The 23,676-nt window shown below is 43.4% G+C and overlaps 1 protein-coding gene across 5 annotated transcripts in view; it reads right to left on the bottom strand.

The window, feature by feature from the left end:
- Positions 15,462 to 23,676, bottom strand: part of NARS2 (asparaginyl-tRNA synthetase 2, mitochondrial (putative)) — a 141,551-nt gene continuing 133,336 nt past the window's right edge. For 3 of the 5 annotated variants that reach the window (XM_003129702.4, XM_021062568.1, XM_021062569.1), the window contains 3 exons: positions 22,363 to 22,460; positions 19,977 to 20,003; positions 15,462 to 16,743 (listed from right to left, as the gene is read on the bottom strand). In XM_003129702.4, coding sequence (XP_003129750.1) covers positions 16,599 to 16,743; positions 19,977 to 20,003; positions 22,363 to 22,460 — 270 coding nt within the window. In that variant the 3' untranslated portion in view covers positions 15,462 to 16,598. Of the gene's footprint in view, positions 16,744 to 18,286; positions 18,783 to 19,976; positions 20,004 to 22,362; positions 22,895 to 23,676 lie in introns of those variants that run through there. The other 2 variants (XR_002335551.1, XM_021062567.1) reach the window with 2 other exon arrangements.

The following is a 23,676-nucleotide window of genomic DNA, read 5'->3' on the forward strand; positions in this document are numbered from 1 at the left end:
GCTCCCTGATTTTCACTGGGGAAAAATGGAACACAAATTGAGTGATTTATTTATGCGAAGATCGGCGCCATCTATCGGAACCAGTTGGGACGACAGCTTTCTCCCCTCCCTCCCAAAGGACATGCATCACTAGTCTCTAATTTAGGCAATTTTGATTAAAGACCACTGGTATTTCCTGAGGGAATTAATGACCGGATGCTAGGAGCTCTTTGGGCCATTAATTCTACATTCTCGTTAAATCCCCAGGAAATGGCCCGTTGTATGAGGGTTTCTTCGGGGGGAGCACTGCAAAACTAGAGAAATGCACACCTGGGAGGAAAGCCTGGGCACCACGGTTTGCCCTGCCCCTCCCCCCACAGAGCCCGCCCTGTGGCTTAGAGGGTCGTCAGCGGCAGCCTGCCTGCGTGCCTGTCTGGGAGTTGAGGGTTTGTGGCTGGTGGCAGGTGCATGGCTGGTGGAACGCTCCCAGGAATGAGTTGGAAGCGCTGCAAGGAGAGCTGTCCTCAACTGAACACCAGGCTGAGTGATTAATACCGCCCACACCAAGCCTGACGTCAGTGATCAGACTGGGGGTGGGGATGGATGTTTGTGTCCTAGCCCTTCTGCCTTTTCTCCCTTTCAATTGAGTTGACAGGTTCATTTCAGAGCTGAGTGCTGCTTACCAAGGTCAGTATGACCAGCTGGGCCACCTCGGCTGGTGACTTTCAGGACACTTGTCTCTCAGGCATCGAGGATGCCTTTTTAATCCCTGGGTGCTTTTAGCCCATTTGATTCCCTCCATCAAATTACTTGGACCTAATCAACTTTTGGCATCTGGATGGGATGGAGATCTGGAAGTGGGCTCGGGCTGTGGCTGGAGACCTAATTGGGTTTCCTCCCTGTCTCAGGCTCCTAACACTCTGGGGTTGCCTGATACTACGCCCAGTGGGAGACATTTTGGAAATAAACTTCCTTAAAAAGAAAGGTTTGAGCAAGTGCTCCCCAGTTTCTCCGTTGTAACTTGTGCTATTTGTTTGGGGGCAGCTAGGCTCTTGAGATAATTCTGCTGACAATGGTGGGGGTGGCGACATCACTGTAGTCACAGATCATGCTGCAAAATCGGTTATCATATTCTCCCAAGAACAAAGACCACCAGGGTCCCTGGGAAAGTGTCTTAGGAGTCCAAAGCCTCCTTTGCATGATGACCCTTTTCTTTCTAAGAGAACGCTGGCCTTGATTTCGGTCTTGCACATACATCAAGACCCCTTTCCCTAAAACGCACCAGCCCCAAGCCCCAACACAGTCGCTCATTCTTTCCTTAGACTCACCTTGCACCTATATAAATTAGGTGAACGCACTGTACCGCGAGTGTTTTTCAAGGAACTGTCGGATCCTTGCCGGCAGGACTGTGTCATCCTCATTTTGTACTCCCCGAGCCTCCCAGCATGGTGCCAGGCACAAAACGATGCTCAGGAAATGTTTGTTGTGAGAACAAAGAAAGCCAACTCTTCAAGGATGCCAAGAGGGAGCGATGGACGCCTGGGTCAGCCAGAACCCTTTGATCATCCACACCAGTGAACAGTAGTTGTGATGGAACCTCTAAGCCGATGAAGTGTTTAAACCCATAGGGAATGGCCTGATGAGAAGGGCTGAGCAGCTGGACGTAATTCTATGAAGTTTCATTCGTCAACCTTTGGTGTCCAAACCCTGACACTCTCATACAGCTGCCTCAGATAGCCTCCTCGCTGGGATTAAGAGTTAAAATCGTTTGTGGTTTACCTGATAACTGGCTTTGCTTTGACAGCCTATAGGTTTCAATCATTTAACTTCTCGTACCACACACATTTCTAGCGAGGCTGGAAGAATAACGTTCCCTGACACAAAGTGGGTTTCAGCTGACTAGAAATACTATTTCTTCTCCACTGAGTGCACACATAGTGGCTCTGCAGTTGCTAGGCTTTGTTTTGCTGGGATCCAAAGGCCACAGGAGATTATCTAACTCTCTCATTCCACCAGAGTTACATAAGATGACTGTCTGAGCCGTACGGCCAGTGATGTGCTGGTTAAAATCTGGCTCTCTGGTGGTGGTGGCAGTAGCATTGACTTGTAGGATGTGACAGGTTTTTTTTTTGTGTGTGGGGGGAGCAAATACAAAACCCCCCACAACTTCACGTCTTTGAATACAGTTAAGAGATGCATGACTGGGAGTTCCCATTGTGGCTCAGTGGAAACGAACCTGCCTGGTATCCATAAGGACATAGGTTCAATCCCTGGCCCCACTCCTGTGGGTTAAGGATCCGGCGCTGCCGCATGATGTGGTGTAGGTCACAGACGCTGCTCGGATCTGGTATTGCTGGCAGCTGTAGCTCTGATTTGACCCCTCGCCTGGAAACCTCCATATGCCTCAGGTGTGGCCCTAAAAAGCAAAAGCAAAAAAAAAAAAAATAGAGAGAGATGCATAAGTAATACACCTTTAGTATTTCCATCCTAAAAGATGTAATAGACATAATTAAGCTAAGTAGTAACGGAGTTTTGGTTATTTATTCTTTGTCTTTAAGATAACATTTAATTGTAAGTTTATATGGCATTATTAAATTCACATACCAGAAAGTCACCCTTTTAAAGGGTACAATTCAGTGGTTTTTAGTATACCCACTGAGTTGTGCAACTACTTTTGCTATCTGATTTCAAAACATTTTCACCACCCCAAAGAGAAAGCCCATGTCCATTAGCAGTCACTCCTCAGTCTCCCAACCCCATTCCCTGGCAGCCACTAATTTACTTTCTGTCTCTGTGGGTTGGCCAATTCTGGATATTTCATATAACCAGAATCACAATAATTTGCAAGAAGTTTTCAAGGTTCATCCATGCTGCAGCGTGTGTCCGTTCTCTCTCATTCCTCTCTACGGATGAAAAATACTCCATCAGATCCACACACCACATTTTATTTACCCCTTCATCAGCGGATGGACATTTCAGTTGCTTCCACTTTTTGCCTCTTACGAATAAAGTGGCTGTGAACATTCGGGTACAAGTTTTTGTGTGAATTTGTGTTTTCATACTCTTGGATGTGGACCTAGAAGGTGAATGAATGGCTGGATCCCACTATGACTCTGTGTTTAACTTTTTACAGAACTGTTTTAACTGTTTCCTACAGTGGCTACACAACCACCAGCAAAGTATGAGGATTCTGATCCACATCTCCAATACCTCCTGTTGCTTTCCACTTTAATTATAATTTAACTTTAATGTTATTTTTTAGCAACCAGTTTGTAAAACTTTCCGCAACTTTAAAACCATTCTCATGGGCTGGTGGGAACCAGGCCAGGGCAAAGCAGGGCATACAGCCCTCCACAGAAAATCCCACTGCCCCACTGTCAGTTCCACTTCTTTTTGCTGACAAGAGCAATACTCAACAGATTTGGATGTCTTTCTCACATCCTTCCTCCAGAAAACCGAAACAGAATGTCTCAGGTTTTTTCTCTTGTGGAATTAAGAAAAGTCTTGGTTCTGGAGAATCACGAGGTTTTCGGCTGCCGTTCAGGGCAGAACAGAATGTCTCTCTCCTCCGTTTGTGTTGAGAAACAAAAATGAAACCCCAAATGGATCTTCCTGACACCCAGATGTATCTTCTGGATGAGCTTTCAAGCAGTTGCTTCAACAGGGCAAACAGCTGTGGTCTGTTTCAACATAATTTGATGTAATCAGGGTTAATTTCGATGATGCAGTAACTCTGAAGACTGTTTTTTAACTGGATTACTGTTGGGTCAACAATCATGTGGCATTACATTTAGAGGCTGAAACAAAAGCCAGAATTAAAACAGCTTCCCCCCCCCAGCCCCTTCTAAATGACAGCCCCACCGGGAGGAGAAGTTATGAGGCACATTTAACACAATTAACTAAAAAAAGAAAGGAGCAGCCGTCCAACTGCGTGCAAACTTCTCCAAGGTCCAGAGTGTCCACTGAGAAAAGAGCTGGAAGCTTATTTGTTGCTGTTTTCTTTTGCTAGAGTGGTTTGAGACATGTTAGCAGTCATCAGTCTCACAGCTCTCAGGGCGGTTTCTGAAGAGCCAAGTCTTCCCCTGACTCTGAGACATCTGCCTGTCACAGCACACACTGGCCCAGCAGCGGGGACTGGGCTGCTCGGGGCACACCTGCTTTATTTAGTCTCTTCGATTTCAGTTTTGGCCAGTCTGAACGCAGCTAAGGCCCGCGACACAAGCCATCCTGACACAGTTCTGGAAAGCAGCATCTTCAAAAATAGATGTCTCGGGAAGCTGCCAAAGATGCTGGTTCTTCAAAACCCTCTTTAATCCGATTCTGTGGTTCAAAAAAGGTCTGGTATGTGTCCAAGCCCCTCAGTAAATAAGCCTCCATGCATTTGTTTACTGTTTTTGTGACTCAGTGTATCGAGAAACTTGAAAAGCAAACATGTTGACACTCAACCCTCCTACTGCATCTTATTTAGCAGGGATTTCTCATGTACATATTTTTTTGAGCAACAATTCCTCTGGAATAATACATAGGTGTGACAAAAGTCATGAGACTTAAAAAGTCATGAGGATTTTTTCCACAAGTCTGTGTACTCATGGCTTCTTTTAGTCGCAGAAGCAGACACTCACTAAGCAGATGCTTAAGTCCCAATAGGGAATTTACTGGGGAAAAAATGAGGTATATCCCAGGGAACACACACAAAACGTTGAATATGTGGCCTCAGGAAGCGTTGCACCCGAGGACTAAATATAGCAAGAACCCGGCAGCCGGTTCGTGCGTGTGTCTGTCTCTCCCACAGGCCATATGGCTTTTCATCGCGGAGCATGTGGCCTTCGTTTCTCTCTCCCTGCAGACTGCGTTCTCTGTCTCTTACAGTACACGTCTGTCTCACAGCTCCTGAGTTTGCGTGTTCCTCGTTCAAGCAGCCAGTCCAGACTCTCTGGTGTTCTCAACTCTGACTGCCTAAGGGAGGAATGAGACCGGCCCATTTGGGATCAGGCATCCAGCCCCAGTCCTACCAGCAAGGGACGCTCACGTCCCCAGTATGTCTGCTGAGGATGCACTGGCTAGGACAGGGGGACAGGGGTGGGGATTCTCAGAGGGAAGATGGGTTCCGTAGCTAACTAGGTACCTTGAAAGGTGTTTTTTTTGTTTGTTTTTTTGTCTTTTTGCTATTTCTTGGGCTGCTCCCGTGGCATATGGAGGTTCCCAGGCTAGGGGTCTAATCGGAGCTGTAGCCACTGGCCTACGCCAGAGCCACAGCAACGCGGGATCCGAGCCGCGTCTGTGACCTACACCACAGCTCACGGCAACGCCGGATCGTTAACCCACTGAGCAAGGGCAGGGACCGAACCCGCAACCTCATGGTTCCTAGTCGGATTCGTTAACCACTGCGCCACGATGGGAACTCCCTGGTTTGTTTGTTTGTTTTGGGCTGCACCCATGCCATACAGAAATTCCTGGGCCAGGGATTGAATTTGAGCCACAGCAGTGACAAGGCCAAGTCCTTAACCACTAGGCCACCAGGGGAACTCTGAAAGGTATTTAATAGAGAAATGAACAGCAATCTTATTTCTTTCAGGACACAGCCAGCATCATTTGAAACTCAGAAAACACTTAAGAAGGCATATATTTCAAGTACAAAACGCGTTCATATTCAAATGCATGTTACTTACAGATGGTTATTTATGTACTTGTTATTCAATTCTCAACAAAGATTTTCTGAGACCCTGCTACCACAGGTTCAGCAATAGGACTACCAAGGTGAATAGCACCAGGGTCTTCTGAAATTCGAGGTCTTTCTAGGGAGAGAAATAGATAAGCAGACGTCTACAGTAGTTTGTGGGCAGTGTTATAATAGAAGCATGTTCAAAGGATTGTAGGAGCACAGAGAGGGGAATCAAAGGTATGGGGACAAACAGTAAGGGCTTAGGTCTTACTAGTCTTTTTCTTTTTTGTTTCTTTGAGGGCCACACTCTCAGCAAATGAAAGTTCCCAGGCCAGAGGTCAAAACAGAGCAGCAGCTGCTGGCCTGTGCCACAGCCACAGTCATGCAGGATCCGAGCTGCACCTGCAGCCTACACCACAGCTCGTGGCAATCCTTAACCCACTCAGTGAGGCCAGGAATCGAAACTGCCTCCTTATGGATACTGGTTGGGGTGGTCGGAGTTTGTGACCACTAAGCCAGGCAGGGAACTCCAGGTTTTATTGTCTTTGAGTGCTTCACAGAGGTAGGGGAGGCATCATTTAACCTTTGTTGAATCAGATGTTGTAAGCAGTGGCTCCTTCAATTCAGAGGCAAGAAACTTATGTACAGATTGAGAGCAGGTTGGAGAAAACCACTAACTGTGAAAATCTGACTCCAAGTTCATCTTGGGACTTGCTTCTGAATTTCTTCCATCAAATACATTCATTCTACAAATATTAACTGAGCACCTACTATGTGCAATTCACATGGCAAAAGTGCCAGTGATGTAATGATGCACAGCATGGAGAGGTTCCTGAGAAGTCTACCAAGTCACTGGACTCCAGCGGCAGTGCCGGACAAAGGAGCTAGAAACTTAGCTTCAGTAACAGGTGATGACGACAAACTACTGGCTGAATTAGTTGCTTCTAATTCCTGACTTTGTTCTGTGTTCAGGCAATGGCTTCAGACTTGGATGTAGGTTTGAAAGGGCTAGTTTCAAAATCCAATTTATGAAATATCCTAAAGACATAAAAGAGGGAAAGGCTAATTTGGGAATTACTTTTTAAGGAATAGTTCCTGTCTGTCTGATGGACACATTTACCTTTTTTTTGTTTTTGGATACCTAATTCATTCAAGAGCTATTTAATGAGTACCCATTATGTTCCAGATACTCTCCAGGGCCCTGGAGCGACAAAGATAAATGTGCTCTCCCGGTCTCATGGAGCTCATGTTCTGGCAGAGGAGACAAATGACAGCATAAGATGACAGTATGTGCACATGTATCTGAGGGAGCATAATGGAGGGAGGGAGTCTGGAAGCCACTGGCCAACCCGTGGTGTCTTGAGGTGCAAGTAATATAAACACGCAAGGAGTTCCCACTGTGGCTCAGTGGTTAACAAATCCGACTAGGAACCATGAGGTTGCAGGTTCGATCCCTGGCCTCACTCAGTGGGTTAAGGATACAGCGTTGCCGTGAGCTGTGGTGCAGGTTGCAGACGTGGCTCGGATCCGGTGATGCTGTGGCTGTGGTATAGGCAGGCAGCTGTAGCTCCAACTGGACCCCTAGTCTAGGAACCTCCATATATGACGCGGTCTGGCCCTAAAAGTACAAAAAGCAAAAATAATAATAAAGTGACAATTGTAAAAACAAAAAACAAAAAAAAACCACGTGAAAATGTAGAAATCCTGGCTGCATTTTTTTTTTTTTTTTTTTTGTCTTTTTGCCATTTCTTGGGCCACTCCAGCGGCATATGGAGGTTCCCAGGAGAGGGGTCTAATCAGAGCTGTAGCCACCGGCCTATGCCAGAGCCACAGCAACGCGGGATCCGAGCCGCGTCTGCGACCTACACCACAGCTCATGGCAACGCTGGATCCTTAACCCACTGAGCAGGGGCAGCGATCGAACCCGCAACCTCATGGTTCCTAGTTGGATTCGTTAACCACTGTGCCACGACGGGAACTCCCTGGCTGCATTCTGAAGTGTCACCAGTCTTACAATAAAGCCTCATAGCCTCAGAAAGTGTGATTAGAGTTGTTAATATTTTGATTCTGGGGGACTAAAAGGTGACAGATGTGTAGCCTGGGAGAGCCACCCAAGCATGTGGGGACAAGCAGTGCTGAGTCAGGGCGCAGAGTGCACCCCAGCTCAGTCGGGAGGACAGGACTCTGCGGAGGGCTGCAAACCTAACAGGAAAAAGTTAATCAAGAGTGAAATGCCAGTCAAAATATTATTATTTTTTAATAGTTTTAATACAATTTTTTTCTACTGTACAGCATGACCCAGTTACACACACATGCACACATTCTATTTTTGCACATTGTCGTGCTCCACCATAAGTGACTAGACATAATTCCCAGTGCTACACAGCAGGATCTCATTGCTAATCCATTCCAAAGGCAATAGTTTGTATCTATTAACCCCAAACTCCCCAACCACCCCACCCCTCCCCCTCCCCCTCGGCATCCACGTCTATTCTGCAAGCCCATGATTTTCTTTTCTGTGGAAAGGTTCATTTGTGCTTTATATTAGATTCCAGATATAAGTGATAACATGATATTTGTCTTTCTCTTTCTGACTTCACTCATTATGAGTTTCTAGTTCCATCCATGTTGCTGCAAATGGCATTATTTTGTTCTTTTTGATGGCTGAGTAGTATTCCATTGTGTATATATACCACATCTTCCTAATCCAATCATCTGCTGATGGACATTTAGGTTGTTTCCATGTCTTGGCTATTGCGAATAGTGCTGCAATGAACATGCAGGTACAGGTGTCTTTTTTAAGGAAAAATTTTTCCGGATATATGCCCAAGAGTGGGATTGCTGGGTCATATGGTAATTCTATGTATAGATTTCTAAGGTGTCTCCATACTGATCTCCATAGTGGTTGTACCAGCTTACATTCCCATGCAACAGTGCAGGAGGGTTCCCTTTACTCCACACCCCCTCCAGTATTTGTTATTTGTGAACTTATTAATGATGGCCATTCTGACTGGTTTGAGGTGGTATCTCATTATAGTTTTGATTTGCATTTCTCTCATAACCAGTGATGTTGAGCATTTTTTCATGTACTTGTTGCCCATCTGTACATCTTCCTTGGAAAAATGCCTATTCAGGTCTTTTGCCCATTTTTCAACTGGGTCATTCACTTTTTTGCTGTCGCCAGTCAAAATAAAGACACGAAAGTTTCCACATTATTTTTGTGGTTGATGAACAATGAAGAGCTCACTCCCAAGTTTTCTGAGGAACATGAACCAGATACAAGAACACAAATCAGCAAACTAGATGTAAGTTGGTTTGCTTTTTCAATAAAGCTGACCTAGCTGGTTGGGGGAAGAGGGTGGGGAAAGGCAGGGGAAGGACCTGGCCATTGCTGTAATACAGGCATAGGAGGAATCTAGTGGGAGAGAAAAGATGCATGGAGAAAATGCATTGGAGAGGTGGTGGAAGAGAAAGTGAGGAAAAGAGATAAAGGTTGAGAGGTGTGGCAAGGTCCATACTGCACAGTTTCAAAGCAAGATCACCTGGTAGGCTGGCTTTCCCTCCCCCGACACATAGGCCACGCCCGTGGCAAGCGGAAGAGCCCTGGCCAGGAATCGAACCTGTGCTGTGGCAGCAACCTGAGCCACACCAGTGACGTTGGATCCTTAACCCCCTGAGCTGCAAGAGAACTAATTCTTGTTATGATTTTTGATGGCCATACAATATTTCATTCAGGAGTTCCCGTCATGGCACAGTGGTTAACAAATCCAACTAGGAACCAGAGGTTGCGGGTTCGATCCCTGGCCTTGCTCAGTGGGTTAAGGATCCGGTGTTGCCATGAGCTGTGGTGTAGGTCACAGACGCAGCTCGGATCCCGCGTTGCTGTGGCTCTGGCGTAAGCTGGCAGCTACAGCCCTGATTAGACCCCTAGCCTGGGAAACTCCATATGCCGTGGGAGAGGCCCAAGAAATGGCAAAAAGACAAAAAGACAAAAAAAAAAAAAAATTCATTCAACATGTAATAAACACCTTAGTTCATACAGACTTTGAGTTTTGAAAAGGATTCTTGTAGGAGACCTTACATTTGGAAGTGTTTTCAGTTTATGAAACCCTTCCCCATAGTCTTATTTCTCACAACCTTCTGTAAGATAAATATTACCCTCATGTTGTAGATGCATCTATAAACTCAGATGAAGTAACTTGCTCGTTTCCACAGCTGGTAAGAAGAGTGTCAGATGTGAGCCAGAGTTTTCTCTCTCTGGGTTTAACCCCCCTTCCAAGACACCAAATATCCAGCACATTTCCCAGTAGGAATCTGTCCCAACTGTTTCCTGATGCAAAACCCTGTGATGCAGAAGGTGGTAGATGGAAATTGCATTTAAGGAGATCACGGGCCAGACCATACTCTCTGTATAAGCATCAGCTCCTGCGTTTTGGAGCACTGCAAAGAAAATGTACCACCAGTGGAAATCTCCAGTGAAGGGACTGTTTGTTCTTCAACAACAAATCTATCTATCAGCCAAGTCCCTTTCTGCAATCCCCAAATGAAGGGGGTTGGGACTGCCCTGAACATTCTGAAACTGTAGCTGAGATCTTTCAGCAGTATTATGCCTACAGGAAGACAGATAGAAGGAGGCCCTGGAGACTTGAAGCTCTCCTCCCATCAAGACTGGCATCACAGGGTACTCAGTCGCAGCGGAGTGGACAGTGAAGGGAACATACCCCACCAAGACAGGAACCCACGTAGAGGATACACTGCCTGGTGAATAACCTCATGGGGTGCAGCCCTTCAGGGAAAGGCAGACTATTAGAAATGAGCAACTACAGAGATTCTATTCTGAGAAGAGAGAGTGTGGCTGTTTCTAATTTATTACATTGCATGCCATGCAGAGGCTGGCTTTGTTACTATCAGGTCACAATCAGAATTCTCCAAGGATAAAAAATTATCTCGAGGCAGACGGTACTTACTCACTGAAGGTTCAGGGGGTAAATTACTGGGAACTGGGGAACATACAGAGAATAGTTTATACATCACATACAGGGTAGGGATACGATCTCTAAGAGATTTTTCAAATCTAGGATCCTTAGAAGACAGCAAACCAGCAGTTCTTGTTGAGCCAGCGTCAGAGAAGGTTCTACACATGGCAGAGGACAGGTTGTGCAAAATGTAGTTTTAGCTGTGTGCACGTGTATTTGTAGCATGAAAAAAAAAAAAAAAAAAAAAAAAAACTTTTGCTGGAGTTCCCGTTGTGGCTCAGTGGTTAACGAATCCAACTAGGAACCATGAGGTTGCGGGTTTGATCCCTGGCCTTGCTCAGTGATTAAGGATCCGGCGTTGCTGTGAGCTGTGGTATAGGTTGCAGATGCGGCTTGGATCCTGCATTGCTGTGGCTCTGGCGTAGGCCAGTGGCTACAGCTCCGATTCGACCCCTAGCCTAGGAACTTCCGTATGCCACAGGTGTGGCCCTAAAAAGACAAACAACAACAACAAAAACCTTTGCTACAGGAACCCACCACGTTTCTAGTCTCAGAGTATCACCCTGAAATATCAAAGGCTGATCACTTTAGGGGGGATATTAATAATTCCCATTTAAAGTTCTTTCAGTCTATCTTCCTATGTATATATTCTAGCATGATCCTAAGAGGAAAGTAGGGCAAATATGAACACAGACTTACAAAAACAAAAACAAAACAATTGCATAGTGAGCCTAAGTACACTGCTGGGTCTGGACTCTATATTCCATTTTCAATGTTTCTCTTTACCACAATGTATTTGGGCTCCACCATCATTTTCCGTCATAGTCTTCAATTTCTTCTCCTTGTACAGAACAACGAAATCAGAGACCAAAGTGTTTTGTTTTCTTTTTTTTTTTTTTTTTGTCTTTTGTTGTTGTTGCTATTACTTGGGCCGCTCCTGCGGCATATGGAGGTTCCCTGGCTAGGGGGTGAATCGGAGCTGTAGCCACCGGCCTATGCCAGAGCCACAGCAACGCGTGATCCGAGCCGCGTCTGCAACCTACACCACAGCTCACGGCAACGCCGGATCATTAACCCACTGAGCAAGTGCAGGGACCGAACCCGCAACCTCATGGTTCCTAGTCGGATTCGTTAACCACTGCGCCACGACGGGAACTCCCCCAAAGTGTTTTGCAATATGTCAAGTAAACTCTGGGGCTTCAAATGCAAGATTCTTTGACTACTATAAAAAGTTCCGTGCTTTCATTTTTTTCTGGAGGCTTGAGCGCAGTGACCTTTGTGGTCTTACGCTCCCTCATTGTTAGGAACTCCTAATACCCCATCTTCAAAACAAATAAAATAATCTTTCATTAAACCAAATGAATGTTGGGGACAGGAAGCTACAAAGAGTAAGTCTACAACACTGGACCTGTTAAAAAAAAAATTTCGAAACTGTAATGTCCGAATGACAGTTACATTATTAACAATTCTGAACAGAATGTTAGTGCAGATCACAGACTGTATTAATGCGATGATTAGCTGCCTCAACGACAGCTTAAGAGCCATCTAAACTCCTGATTTCTTTACAAAGGTCCCCAGAAACTACCAGTGTCCTAATGTGAGCTGTAAATCCACTGGATTCCAAAAAGCAAACTGCAAAAGAGCCAGCTGGAGTCTCAGCGGGTCGGAAGCTAGAGCTCTTGGCAACGTGGGATGTCTAAGTTTCTGAAGGGGAGTTGACCACGGTCTACAAAGACCTGTCTTATGGAAATCCTACTAAATCATTTTAGGGTAGGGTGATTAAGGCTGCTTTCCACTCTTTCCTTAATGCTTTTTCTGTCTTTTAATTGGAATATAAACTGGGAAGAAGTACAATCAGATACCACTCCCACCTGTTTTCTTTTTATTATACATACTTTAGACTGCAGACTGAATACAAATATTGATCAGAAGCCAAAAAGCCCCACACATCTCTTATCAATTCAATCCAGGCCAATCTGTCTTTCAACTCTGCATTTTTATGTCCTTGCCTCATCACTTACTAAAATAAATATACGAATAAATAGCAACCCAATCCAAATAAGAATCTGTCATCCATAATTACCTGAAGTAAGAGATTTAAAGACAGGTAGAGTTAGTACATCTCACCAACTGCATCTTCAATGCCTGTTCAGTCATGCTTGAATGTCTAGATTCAATTTATAGGGAATACGAACATGTAATACCATAGAGAGATGCTTCTGGAAGATTTTGTGTCAGAGGGACAAAAGGTCAAACAGTTCCTCTGCTGTTCTGGGACAGTTAAAGAGTCTCTGGGCTGGGTCAGAGGGTGGAAGAGCTATGTCTAGATCTGGAATGGATCACTCACACAATTAAGTTCTTGTCAGATGCTCCCCCCCCACTTAAAAAAACAAAAAACCCATGACAGCACAACTTTCCCCCAGCAAGAGGACAGCCAGATGGAAAGTAACTATTTTTCTCCACCTACTTCAAAATTTGAAATGAGAATGGGAATTAATGATGGAAAAAACATTTCTAAGTTTTAGAAAACACTCTTACTTGGGTTACTATTTTGAGGTAATGTTTGGAAATCTTAGGAAAGCAGAATCTGATTTTTTCCTTGTTGGAAACTGGTTACTCAAGTGAAAATTAACACCCTCAAATTGCCTTTTAACTCACAAATTAAGCCCTAGGGTATTACAGAATAGGCCATCCTCAACAATTAAATCCATTCTTTCATTCATTACGCATAGAATTATACAATGCTCTTTGTATGTATAATTCTATGCTCTTTGGATATTCAGATGTCAGCTGCTAAGTCAACATCTGAAACTTTTTTCTGTTGATTGCCGCCTGCAAGCAACAGTTTAGGTTTGTCATCTTCATCATCCTTGTCTGACATTAGTGTTTGGTTTTCGTTCAGTTATTGGTAAAAATCTAAGTATTGAGCCAAAGATGGAAATTATGAGGTTGTTATAAGGGGCAAGTGTTTGGCTTCAACCAGATACTCACTGTGTGATCAACTGTGAAAGAGAAGAATGAGTAAGTATGGAGTTTGGAAATACACTGCTGGAGACTCAAAAAGGAAGAGTGTATGTTTGACTCCTCGAGAAAGACCTTCTCTCATGTCACTCACACACACACACACACACACACACCACGGAACACACTTAAGTCTATCCTTTTTTTTTTTTTTTTTTTTTTGGTCTTTTGAGGGCCACACCCGTGGCATATGGAGGTTCCCAGGCTAGGGGTCTAATTGGAGCTGTGGTCCCCAGCCTACACCAGAGCCACAGCAACGCCAGATCCAAGCCGTGTCTGCGACCCACACCACAGTCCACGGCAATGCCAGATCCTTAAGCCACTGAGCGAGGCCAGGGATGCAACCTGCAACCTCATGGTTCCTAGTCAGATTCGTTTCCACCGCGCCATGATGGGAACTCCTATTCTTAAACTTTCAGTGATCTGACCTCATTCTATGTTTTTGGAGACTTAGTATGTACTAAACTAAAATCTAAAGGTCGACTCTAAATCCATTATTATTAGTGACTATGTCCAGCACATATCCAGAGAAGACTAAGAAACAGAAAGATCCTTGGAGTTCATCTACTTCAAAATGATAAGATAGCTCTGCAGATGAAATAACTGGAGGCCACAAGGATGAGTTCACTTGCCTGAGGCTCCACAGCGCAGCGTCGCTGGGACCAGAACCTGGGGCTGCTTTTCTTCAGTGTTCTTTCTAACACTGTTATTTTCTGATGCCCAGCTACCATGGCTAAACTAACATCACAATTCTATCTTGCTCCTCAATAATCACTACAGGCCTACTGTGCAGCACAGGGAACTCTACTCAGTATTCTGTAATAACCTATATGGAAAAGAATCTGAAAAAGAATGGATATATGTATAACTCAGTCACTTTGCCATGCGCCTGAAACTAATGCAACACTGTAAGTCAAATTATACTCCAATATAAAATAAGTAAATATATAAAGATCAGACTCCCTAAAAAAAAAAAAAAAAAAAAAAAAATCACTGTAAGTATGATTCCTGATAGCCTTGGAAACTATTAGTGCATCCAGGTTTGGGGCCTGTGAATGTTTTTGATTCTTGCTCCACAAAATACAGTATCAAGACTTGAATGTCAAATCAAATTAACTGATGTTGCAAATGTTTGAAAAGAGTTTCTATTTTATCTTCCAAGTCTCAGGCTAAATTTCATCTTTTCAGAGATGCCTCCTCTAGCAAGCTTATCTATGATTGCCCTATTCTTAATACAATTTTTATAGCACATGCCGTATTTTCAAATTATACATTTACTTACTTATTGTGGGTATATCTTCTCTAATCTACTGTAAATTTCATGAAGGCAAGGGTCATTTTGCCACAGTTTATTTAGTAACTAGCACAGTTCTTGGTTTACGGAATAAGTTCCAATAATATCTGTTGACTAAACAAGTGCATTTACCTCTCAAACTCATGGTTGAAGCAAACCTAATGAAAGCCATAATTGTTCTTTTTATCCTGTCCTAAACTTGGTACCGAAGCTCAAGGATTAAAGTTCCAGGGTAGCAGATTTTGGCTCAGCAAAAGCTACCAATTAGGTGCAGAAACGGAATGAGCTATTCTGTGGGGCACTGAGCTCGCTGCCGAGAGGCTGCCGAGATACACAGAACCCTCTGCTTTGCGCAGAAGTTTGACTCGACAACCTCCAGTGCTCTCTGTGAACTCCACCTCTATGTTCTGCAGCTCTTTCCAGCTGTTTGATTTTGCATTAGGTTAAAATAAAATGCACACAGAAACTCACTAGGAAATGACCTAAGAAAAGTTATCTAATGAGACAGAAAATTGAATATGCAGGCATGTTATGTCTTCTTATAATCATTTAATACATAGGATTATAAATTGTACTGAGTTTACAATTTGCCATTAAGTCCATCGATCCGTGCCTCAATGAAGACTAAAGGTAAAGAGTTTAACAAAATTTAGGCAGCATTTCACAGTCTGAAACACACACACACAGAGTTATGTAACTACTATATCAACTCTGTGAGGAAACTGACGCATGAGTTCAGAGAGAGTGAGTGGTTCATCTGAACTCACACATGCGGTGCCAGAGCTGTCAGGTCACGAACGCCCAGATCAGGGATCTTCTCACTTCGATACCCTCCGTTACTTTTTGACTCCAGAATTACTCACCCTTTAGGTTTAGCTATATATGTCTTGGATTGAAAATACCTTTCTTCCAAATTTCACTGGGAAAAGGCCAAATGGAATTTAAAAACCTGTTTCTTTCTTTCATAGGCATCAAAAGTATATTTTTATTGCTTAGCAGAAACATTATAAACATCTAACATAAACTAACTGTAACATACCAGTGATTCGCTTAAATAATTAATATATCTCAGTTTTTATAATTAAGGACCAACAGTTATTAAATGTAATTTTTTCAGGCAGTCTGATGAAAAAAGATTTCAATTCACAACAGCAGCTTTATTAACTCAATGAAGACTCCCAAAAGGAATATTTTCTTCTGTGATGTTTAGTAAAGCACTGAGAATAACATGGGAATTTACGATAGGTTAAATGGCAAGTGAGAAAAGATCCAACATTTTATTTTTAGCTACTAGTTGCTTCTCCAAGTTCACACAGGGCAGTGGCCTACTGATTAAAGACTAAGTAAAATACACTCTTTCATTCTGTCTTCGAGTTTGAAAGGACCTTTAATATCATCTAATTCAATTTGTTCATTTCTTCTTAATTGATACAGCAGATCTGAGATTCCATCTGCTATAAGTCCTCTTCTTGAGCGAGTTCATCTTTTCATGAAATGCCTTCAACTTTCTAATAAAATCCTGATCATGTGTATTTTTCATCTATCTCCCAGCATGACAATTACATATTGAAAACTCCTGCATTTCTGCAGTTCAAACATGCATTCTCCCGTGTGTGTTCATGTGCAGTACCTCCGCTGGTGTGGTTTTCCTTAACCAATCTTCCAGCTATAAAAGACACGAATGAGTAAATCTTGGAAAAGGGATTACATCTTTGATATTGTCAATTCCCAAGATGCACTGCAGGTAGCGTTCAAATCCCATCCCAAAACCTCCATGCGGTACAGATCCAAATCGACGGAGGTCCAGATACCTGATTTTGAAAAAGAGAATCATTACCTACTCATGCTTCATAAAATCAGATGTTATGTAAATTTTATGTTTCAAAAGTATTCTGCAATCATTTGTTATTGCATCACTGTGGCAGATCAGCCTTTTCACTCTGCAGACAGATGAAGGACACAGAGAAGGTGAAGTGTTCTGCGCAGGACCACCCAGACAGACGGCAGCATATCCCACCATGCGTTCATGGGCTTTGGTCACTTGATCCTTATTTTTTAAGTATCTATGTACAGTAAATTGTCCTTGAGGCTACAGAAAAGTTTCTAATAACGATACTATTTTCCTTTAAATATATTCCTCTTCTATGTCTTAGTATATTAATGATAATGCTCTTGTTTTTCTTACCAAAATCGTATTATTCAATACACCGGGGAGGAGGGGGTAGTGGTGAAAGTTGTGTGTGATGTATTACAAAAAGATACCCCCACTAGACTAGGCTCTAAGGGCAGGACCTGCATCTCTAGTGGCTGCTCTGGGACAGATGCTTACTGTATGAAGATTTACTGTTTGAAGGCATAAAAACACACTCTTGAAGCACTGGAGTGAGGAAAAACTTCTAGCTCTCTGCTTTAGACCTAGTGGAAGATGTCCAGAGTCATTTTGCTGAAAGTCTACCAGCCTCTGAAGCCCATCCATGCATGTTCTATCCACACAAGATTAGAAAGTGCTAGATATTGGTAATCATGATTCAAACTCAGATTCCAACACACCAGCCTGGGATAAAATTATTTTAGGAAAGGAAGAAGAGGAGGAAGACTCTATAAATTTTTTTATTATATCGTTTGGTGGTGGAAATTCTTAAATTGTGTAATATTGATTAAAGTAAGTTCACAGTTCTTGAATGATTTGTAAAATATAAAAAATGCAGCACAAAACTTAAGCACCATAGCTGGTAGTCATTTAGCTTCTCAAGGATAAAGATTAAAACCTATTTCCCAACAATTAATAACAATGACTACATGTATAGGTATTTTAGGCAGTTAAGATTAAGTACTTCTCTTTCTAAAATCAAAGGTGAATTGCAACTAGATGAGTTTCAACCAAGTGTGAGATCAGTAAGACAGGAGTATCTAGTATAAAACTTCTGATCAGTAAGAACTCTCAGGAATACTGGCAGGAACACAGTCTTGAGTGACTGAAATATTTGGTAGCTGAATCAACTTACAGTTTGCAAGGCATGGGGACAGGGTATACGTTGATTTAGGGAGAACATGAGATGAAGGGCATATCAAACCACCTGCCACAAACACCTGCAGGATCTGAGCTGATTGCTAAAAGTCCAGCATCTAGCTTTAGCTGTCTTTACGTTTCTTATACAACAGTGTCAAACACTGGTAGAAATGCCAAGAAACTAAATTCAGAAGAGGGTTTCTAGCTGTAGCATTCTTCTTGCCTTTGCTTTGATCGATGGAAAAATCTGCTTCTAAAACAAGTCTTCTAAAGAACGTGTATTTGTTTGATTATTGTGATATTGATTCTAGGGCAGCCAGATTACAGAAGAGATGGAACAAAAATTGTGGAACTAATTACAGACTTTATTTGCATGTGGCATGTAGAAACAGGAAGTGAGAAAATTCTTAAAACACCTGGGGTGGCTCCTCAAGAATGTGGACGAACACTAGCAGAGGTCACAGCCTTGAAGATTTTTAAGGTCCTGTCTACCTTTAAAACACTCTGATTACCACGGTATTTTACTATGATTACGATATGAGAGAAAGCAGCTTCCAACTGCTAAAAAATGAAATTCGAGTGAGTAAAATTCTGAAGCTCTTAATTGGCTTCACTCAGCAGTGATTCATGAATGGGGCAGATCCCATCTACCACAGAGAAAAGGGATCCAAAGGGCTGTACAAAACGATGAAAGGCCGAAGGTGACAGGACAAGGAAGTTGTTTCAGACAAGGTCACCTTCCCTCACCAGAGGGGTCGGTCAGGCGGATCACCTCACTGGTGTGGACCAGGTAATTCGAGACTCACTGGTTTAAGATTCCACTCCTGGGAGAGGCTGAAACTGTAGTTAAGTTATGTATTAAGTCTCAGTTTGGTGATCTGCGCTAAGTACAAGGGACTCCATTTGGGGCCTGTCTCTTTTTATGAACAAAATAATAAACATTTATATTTGAAGATGTGAAACATTTGAAAGCTTTAGTTGGGAAAAGAATAGTATTGAAATAATAAAGACCAGATAAGGTCTAAACAAGTAATTAAGAGTTTTATACAGTATGAATGTTATCTCGGAGACAGAAAGAAGCTGAGGTTTAAAATGCATAAGCTTGACCACCAGGCTCATCTACCTAACAGTACGATTCAGTACAAAAGAAGGTGAGGGTAGAAACTAACTGAGCTTCTGTTCAGTTATCCTATATTGTTTCATTTCACCCGCACAATAACCTGTGAGGCAGATAATACCATTACACTTTACAGCCAAGAAAACCAACACCCAGAGAGATTAAAGACGCCAAAGGTCATTAATGGTAAAGCATAAGGCATTCAAAGGCTATTGCTTGAACCCAATTTTAGGTTTTTTGCATCTCTGAAATCTAGCTCCTTCATTACCAAAAGGCAGGTGTATGATCTGAACTTTCCTCCACCTGAGGCGAGCAAAAGAACAATACTACTGATATTATAATCAAGACCCCCAAAGAGTTTTATCACAGAAATAAAAGTCAACGATTTGTATATATTGAAAAGCACTTTTTGAAAAAAGGGTCTGCAGAAAGAAAACCAGAGCAACTTAAGTATCCAAACAGATGATCTTCCCTGAGCCGTTTAGATTTCTACATTGGGTAGAGATCTCAGACCGCTTATCTCTAGCCCTTAATTTCACACCCAGAGAAAATGAAGCATACTGGTTAGGAACCAAGCTCCGGCTCTATGCTTCCAACTGCGAGCTCTTGCATCTCCAGGCCTCAGGCCTGGAGGGATTATAAAAAGGGAGTGAGTCTAGCACCTACCTCACAGGGCATAGTGATGAGTACACGAGATAAGATCCATCAAAATTTTAACCCCATTATCTAGCATACAAAAGGTAAAAAATAAATGACCGATACTATCATTATGACTTTTCAGGGACTCAAAAGGAGTAAATGATTTTCTGAGAAACTCTTCCCTAACACTACTCTATAGCACCCTGGAAATACAACTGAAAGCTGTGTAGCACTCAGACCCACGGCCAGGAAAAGAGTCATTGGGGCCATGTTCTTACCACTGGTAGGCTTCTTGGAGTCCCAGCCTGTAAAGCAAAACAACACAATTCTTTCAGAGAACGGCAATAAGATAAACATGCCAACCACCAAACATTTACTCTGGGCTGTGTGCAAAGTGCCTTATAAAGAAGTACACACCCAAATCTGTGCCATTAACACAAAGGACAGTTGAGAAGCTGAACTGTTGTTGGGTGGTATGAAAGGCAGGTTAACTAACAGTTAAGTTAGCCAAAGTCCAAGGTATTACCAAGTAATAAATGCTACAGAAAGTATGCTGCACAACCCCAAAGAAAGGGTTCATGTGAGGCGGAATTTATCGTCCTGTGACATAAGAAGAATACTAATACTACTACAGAAGGTTATCAAAAGGCACACACAGACAAGAGACGTACGGACACAAATATTCCATAATATTAAAACAATACTATAGATTCTGAGGCTGCCTTCGCAACATGGTTGCAAACTGGTTTTTGCCAATTTAAGAAATGTTAATAAAACTTTAAGCTGAGTACTCATTAAAATTAATTTCAGCCCTTTAAAAGAGTGTTTGGCACCACTGTGTAAGTCAAAAGCGATCAGGATTACAGAAAATTCAAATATACAAAAATATGAAAAACACGAACAGAAGTCACCGAGTCCCTGAGACAGGGAAACACACATATCCATTTCATTAGGAAAGATAAATTTGGATATTATCAGATATTCGGTAAACATTTAATGTTATGAGGAAAGGTTTCCTGAAGGAAGGAAGCAAGCAAAGAAAACAGACCAATGAATCTTTCAACAGAGGAGGTTTCTTGCCATGTGTGATTTTTATTGTGACTTAAAAAAACACTCCAGACTACCTTCAAATTCCTTCCATCTAAGGAGTTTCACCATCACTTCAATCCTACGATTTTCCCAGACTTCTTACCACTACAGTAAGAGTAAAGAGTAGCAGTCTAGCTGGTATTCCCTTCTTTTCTCTGGACCCGAACCCGATAGAGCAGCTCACGTGACTGGGATTACAAAACCAAGTTACCCAACAGATGTATAGGCTGGGATGGTGAAAGAGCATCAACTTTCAAAGTACTTCTCCATTAGGAAAAGAAGGCCTTACACACGGCTAGTTTAACAGGATGTTTTCAAACAATCATGACTTTTCCAGGTTACGATGAAACCTAGTATTTTCTGGAGAGAAGCATTAAGCCTTCACTATGGGAAAGTCACTTATTTATTTTTTTTCAAGTCTGGCACAGCAAAAGTGGAAACCATGGAAAATAGAGGTTTATGACCTTGGTTAGTTTAGGAAGTCATTGTGGTTTGCTGGCAGATCATGCATATGCAGAAGTGGTAGCTCGATTAAACATGATTCCTACTTCTCATCTCCAAAACTTTTTCTGTTCATAGAGTCATTTCTCAGGTCTCAAACAGTGAGTTAAAATAAAGTTCTTCAATTACCTACATCAAGATGCTGATAGAGTAAAAAACCCAAGGAAGGGAAAAGTGCTTATCCTAAATGCTAGCTTAGCAGATACTTCTAGCATCTTTCTTCCTCCATCTTTAGCTTTACCCTGTTTAGAGCCTGTCTTTCCACCTCTGTAGGAGTCTGGTAGTCATAATTTAGAGTAAAATTAAAAAAACAAAAACATGGAGAAGAGAAACATGAAGAACAAACTTTAAGGAGGGAATTCTTCTTTCTTTTCTTTTCTTTTCTGTCTTTTTAGGGCCGAATGCTTGGCACATGGAGGTTCCCAGGCTAGGGGGCTAATCACAGGTGCAGCTGCCGGCTGCACACAGCCACGGCAACGCCAGATCCGGGCTGCATCTTCTATCTATACTGCCTCGCTTAGGGCAACACCGGATCCTTAACCCACTGAGCGAGGCCAGGGACGGCACCCGCATGTTCTTAACCTGTTGAGCCATATGGGAACTCCATCCTTTTCTAACTTTTTGTTTCTTTTTTTTGTCTTTTTAGGGCCACATCTGTAGCATATGGAAGTTCCCAGGCCAGGGGTCGAATCAGAGCTGTAGCTGCTGGCCTAGACCACAGCCATAACCACAGATCCTTAACCCACTGAACGAGGCCAGGGATCAAACCCGTGGATACCAGCTGGGTTTGTTACCGCTCAGCCATGACGGGAACTCCTATCACTAGCTTTGAAAAAAGTTATTTCCTAGGGAGAGATGCATACAAATAACAGGCAAAATGCATTGAGCTTCATAGATCAGCTCTCGTCTTTCAGAGAGAGAATCTGCGCGGTTCAATAACAACATGTTGCTATTGAATCTGAGGCCCAGGCCTTTCGGGTGCTAAGACCTGGGCGCTGTGCTGTTCTCTGTTACTTTCCCATGACCGCCTTCGAGTGCTCCACCCCCGATTTCTGAATTTTGTTTCTTCTATACCTGGCCAACCGCTGCTCTAAGAAATGATACCGTTCCTCTCTGAGGCTTCCTCCAAAAAGCTCTCCAACTCCAGGAACCAGAAGATCAACAGCAGCAACCTAAAGAGAAAAAAAGACATAAACACACTCCTTTTTCAGGGTATTCCAGTAAGTGTCAGCTTCTCAAGCAAGTAGAACTTTTAACATTTGGACAACTGGCTGTTTAACTGCTTACCAGAATCTTATGTTACCAACTCACGTTCCCTGTTTCAAACCCATATGTTTAATATAATCTTTAGACTACAAAATGCAGGTGGACAATTACCTCTCCCCTCTGGCACCATTTATGTGGTGTACTTACCAAAATGTTTTCTGCATGAATACGATACACACGTTACTTACGAGAGAAGGACCAAGATGGTGGAAGAGTAAGGCACCGCTCTCACCTTCCACCGCACACATCAAAAACAGACATCCACACGTGCACGGCACCTCTACTAAACGCTGGCAGCAGAACTTAAGCCTCCCAAAAGGGCAAGAAACCCTACCCATAACTGGGCAGAACAAAAGAGAAAGAGGGAAAGAGAGAGAGAGAGAGAAAAGGAATCAGGGTGGGACTAGCACTCCTGAAGAGTGGAAAGGGAAAAGGAACCCACCCCCTGGGAAGCCACCTAACTGATGGGGAGATCAGCCAGAGGGGCCTCAAAGTCGCCGAGAAAAGCGCAGCAGCTGGACTGAGGAGGGCAAAACAGAGTAAGAGCTGCCCAGACCATCTGCACCACTGGGCTGGACACCACAGCCTGAGATGCTCGGGTGGTGGCTGGGCACGGAGACTCAGGCTCCAGAGGTCAGTCCCAGGGAGAGGACTGGGGCCGACTGCGTGGGGACAGCCTGAGGGGCCAGGGAGCGGTGCACCATGAGCTGGGGAGCAGAGCGCCACAGCCGAGGGAACCAAGGAGGAGGTCTGGGCCCACAGGAGAAGCAAGGTGCCACTGGTGGGGAGGGTGAGAGGAGGAGGGGCGGACCGCCATAGGACTCTCTTTCCGCCATCAGACTCAAAGGGCAGGGCCTATGGCACAGGCTATGGGTATCAAAAGGCTACTTGCTTGGTCTATGGGTGGCCAGGCTCGTCTTGTGTGGGGTAAAGGTAGCAGGAGGCTAAGTGCAACAAGGTGCCTCTTGCGTGATCTGCAGACAATGGGGACAAACCACAGCAGTCATCTCAGAAACCAGAGGGGGGCGGGGCCCGCCACCACTAGGGGTCTGTGACCAGGCTCCACCTGCGGCCCTAGTCACCTCAGAGGTCGGCCAAAAGAGAAGGCACTGCAACCAAGCA

Source organism: Sus scrofa, chromosome 9, assembly GCF_000003025.6.
Source record: "Sus scrofa isolate TJ Tabasco breed Duroc chromosome 9, Sscrofa11.1, whole genome shotgun sequence".
Lineage (NCBI taxonomy): Eukaryota > Metazoa > Chordata > Mammalia > Artiodactyla > Suidae > Sus > Sus scrofa.